The sequence below is a fragment of the Pteropus vampyrus genome, unplaced genomic scaffold (genome assembly GCF_000151845.1).
Source record: "Pteropus vampyrus isolate Shadow unplaced genomic scaffold, Pvam_2.0 Scaffold273, whole genome shotgun sequence".
Lineage (NCBI taxonomy): Eukaryota > Metazoa > Chordata > Mammalia > Chiroptera > Pteropodidae > Pteropus > Pteropus vampyrus.
The window spans coordinates 408,904-413,042 of NW_011889054.1; the positions used below are offsets into that span (position 1 = coordinate 408,904).

General features: G+C 35.5%; 1 protein-coding gene across 1 annotated transcript in view; it reads left to right on the forward strand.

Moving 5' to 3' along the window:
• The window catches only part of VPS13A (vacuolar protein sorting 13 homolog A), a 190,048-nt gene that overhangs the window by 80,516 nt on the left and 105,393 nt on the right, over nt 1-4,139 (forward strand). The window contains exon 33 of the mRNA XM_011375502.2: nt 3,811-3,978. Within this exon, the coding sequence (XP_011373804.1) occupies nt 3,811-3,978 (168 nt within the window). The remainder of the gene's footprint in view (nt 1-3,810; nt 3,979-4,139) is intronic.

A 4,139-nucleotide genomic window follows, 5' to 3' on the forward strand; every position in this document is an offset into this window, starting at 1 on the left:
GTTTTGGGGGTGGAGCAAAAATACTTCATAGTTTGTGTTGTATATTTCCAAAGGATGCCCTAGTGTCAGGCTTTCCTCTTGTAATGTTAAAAGCTATTATTTCATTAAAGATTGCAAAATGAGATTCCGAGTCAAACATGTCTCTTCATTTATTAAATGGAAGTTTTCATTGGTCATTTGTAATCATTTTGGCTCCTTAAAAGTTCATTCCCCAGTAGATTCTTTGGGCATGGCTCATAATCATAGGAACGATACTCCCTGAGTGTTTATATATTGTATCACATTTAATATTTAAAGGGCAATTTGGCTGGATTTTGAATCGTTGGTGTGTATTTTCTTTACTAGATGATTTTAAACATGTTATACCATGTCTTCTGGCCTAGAGTTCATTCAAATTGCTGATGGTGATTTTGATGGCAATTTCACTTTCTTTTCTCTAGAAGGACTTGGTCATTTTGTCTATTCAGAGTTGATTGGAAGCTTAGTGTGGGCAGAACTTTGGATGGGTAGACATTCACAGTAGATGATCAGGCAATGTTAAGATTTCGAAAACTGAGATTATCTAAAGTAGCCCCTACCTTCCCACCCCCGCCACCTTAGGTCAGTCCATTTTCTTGAGAAAAGTACTGTAAGTATAGGCATGACAGTCTGGATTCTGTGAGCTAGTTGGTTAAGGAATGTGGAGATCTCTTCTTTTAATTTACAGATTTTGACTTAAAATACCCTTATTTTTTTCATTATGGTATTTCATTTACCTCTCATCTGCACCCAGTGTCTCTTCGGCTACAGCCTTTTTGCCTTAAGCAATTTTTTTTCTTCTGTTGGACTTGAGGATTGATAGTCACAGGGTCACTCATATATGACTCGTGGAAGATATTCTAGTTTTTTTATTAATAAATTTAACAATATTTGGGATATCGTAGTCAACAAAAGATGTGAAGTCCCTCTACTCCTGGGGTAAATAATCAATAAATATTCAGTCATAGAATTCTTGGTTAATAGGGCTTTTCTTCCCCCATTTCAAACTGTTAAAGATGTGATTCATTCTCTGTTACATGTGGTTTTGATGAGAAGTCTGGTATATATCTTTATTCCTTTGTACATAATTTCTCATTTTTTTTCTGACTATCTTTAGGATCTATATGTGGTGTGTCTAGGTGTATGTCAGTATATTTTGATATTTATCCTGTTTGGGGTTTTCTGAGCTTCTTGGATATGCCTTTTATTATTTTTCACTATTTTTTCAAATAGTTCTTCTGCCTCTGTTTCCCTCTCTCCTTCTCTCCTTCATCCACCTCTTCCTCCATCTCTTCCTTATTCTTGCTCCTGTTGGATTCTGAAAGTTCTTATTAGATTTGTTAGATATTGTCCCACAACGTTGAACAGAGATTCTCTGCTCAACTTTTCCATCCTTTTTCCCATGTTTCAGTTTGGATAATTTCTGTTGACATATTTTTAAGTTCACTGATTTTGTCCTTGACTCTGTTGAATCTGCTGATGAACTCATTGAGGATATTCTTCATTTCTCTTACCATTTTTTTAACTTTAATATTTCCCTTTAGCTCTTTATTATTTTTTCTTTTCTTTGCTGATATTCATCTTTTCATGCATATTTTTCATCTTTTTCACTAGAAGCATTTACCATATTAAACATAGTAATTTAAAATTCACATGCTGAAAGTTCCAACATCTGTGTTGTAGGCAAGTCTGGTTTTATTGATTGCAAGTCTGGTTTTATTGATTGCTTTGTCATTTGTTATTTTTTTCTTGCTTTTTGAGGTATCTCATAGTTTTATGAGATACCTCAAAAAGCAAGAAATGAATGTCAGAATTATATGTAGGATAATAGAGACTGAAGCGAATAGTATTTATGTTTGAAAATAGCTATACTTCTTTTTTCTGCTAGACTATTGGCATGGGTAGGGCTTTAGTCAATTTAGTGGAAGGCCGAGTTGAGTTTGAGTTTTCTTATTTAATATGATTCTTTTCAATGCACTAGTTTCAAATTCTTCCAGCTATATCTTGTGCATGGGATTAGGGCTTTGTTGTTGGAATGTTGCTCCATGCTCTGCCTTTGACCTTCCCTCTACTCCTGTACCTTAGCTTAGAAAGTTCTCTTGGCTCTTTCCTTGATGTTAGAGTCTACTATTGCTTTTACTCAGTGCTCGACTAGCTTGGTGGTGAGTATTTGGAATGGGAGGGGTGGGGTAAGGGAGGTGTTTTGGGTAGCCTCGTCAGTTTGGGTAGCCTAGTCAGTTTCAGTCCTAGCTAGGACGGTTTCTCTAGGTCTCAGATATAGGGCATTCCTGGTGGTTCTGTCCCTCTTTTCCATGATATCTGACTTATATCTTTGATAGTTCCTCTGTGGGACAGAATATCCTTCCAGCAGAATGTGACCTATAAAAGTCTGATCTCGAGGGGGTTTCTTCCCCCAGCTGTAAAAGGAGTTTTCTTTTATCTTTGCCCCTAGTATAGTATCTTTATCTGTCCTCTGAGGACAACAAAGTTACTGCCTTTCCTTCAGTTCTTAGAAGAAAATAATTCTGATGGTACTTTGTTATGGTACTTTGTTGTTGTCCTTATTGTTTTTGCAGTGGAGGCTACTTTTCTCTCCCAGAATTGTAGCAAGGAAAGCTTTCTCTGGTCTTCCTCTCTGCCTCGTCTCTTTTATAAGCTCCCAGTGAAGTGCTTGCAGCTGAGTGTGAACTCCTCTTGTGTCTGTGTCTCCCAGGGATTATATATGTCACATTAGTCTGTAGTTGACCTTTACCATTTTAGCTGAATTCTTCTTTCCTGGCTTATATGGTACCTGGGATCTCTTTTTCCTGTCCATTGCCACAGGTTAGCCAGTTCTTATGCTCTCTCTTGAAGGTACTTTTTTCCCCTTAGGTTATAGGCTGTTTGATTGGCTTATGGCCTCAGATTTCTAATTGTTTTAAGAAAAGTTATGATTTTGTCATTTATCTGGTTAAGGTTTAGAATGACCCTCTCTCCATCATTCTACATCCTAGACAAAAACAGAACTATAGATTTCTTTTCAGCCTCATTTTGCACATTTGCCTTCACAGGTCCTTCATATCTTTGGTTCCTGGGGGTATTTTTGTCCTATGGGCGGAATTCATTTGCTTGGCTCTTCATCCTTCTGCCTTGCTTCTAGCAATTAGGAGGGGCAAGAAAACTGTAAACTGAGTTCATGCTCTGAGTTCATGCTCTGTCCATCTTCCAATTTTTTAAAGACATTTCACATCTGCTGTTGGTTCTGTCACTTTAAAATACTATTGCAGAACCTGTGATTTTAATCCACTGTAGATAATTATTGGTTTGCAATTGAGATAACTTCACAAACTAATAAGGAACAGATATATAGTGATAGACTCTTTTGAAAAATCAGGAAAAATCTGTTCATGTACCTGAATTAAGAGAAGTACATTTCATTAAGTTGTAGAGGTGCAATGTTTTTCAAAGTTTTGATAGTGAAAAAAAATACATTTACATGGCAGTTCTCAGTACACAAGTAAACACACTAAATGAAAATGTATATTCTAATGATTATTCTTTCTCCCTATTAAAAAATAAGTATGTCTAGCCAGATCTACTAAATTGATTGTGTGGCCTACAAAGAGAGCTGCCACTGTCAATTTGAAAAATCTGCAATGTAGGTTCTAATAAAGGAATTAAAATTGTTGACTTATTTGAACTTGGCTTGACTACTCAGAAGATTTTCCAAATATATATATATTGCTTTGTTTTTATACTGAAGACACATCATGTCAAAAACAGATTTTGATAGTTGAATTTTCTGTCATTCAGGCTGTTTATATAACTGGAAAAGAAGTTTTCAGCTTCAAAATGATTTCTTACATGGATGCAACTGCTGGTTCTACATACACAGATATGAATGTGGTTGACATGCAAGTTAATTTAACTGTTGGTTGCATCGAAGTAGTTTTTGTCACAAAATTCCTATATTCTATATTGGTAAGTATGTTAATTTTTTCATTTGTTCTTTCTTGCTAGTTATAAATTGTGTGTCAAACATAGATAAATAATAATTCCTTGTTTTTTTCCTGATTTTTCATAATTTTGGGGGTACCATTTATTATGACTGAAATGTATAGTTCTGTAACATTGTCACATGG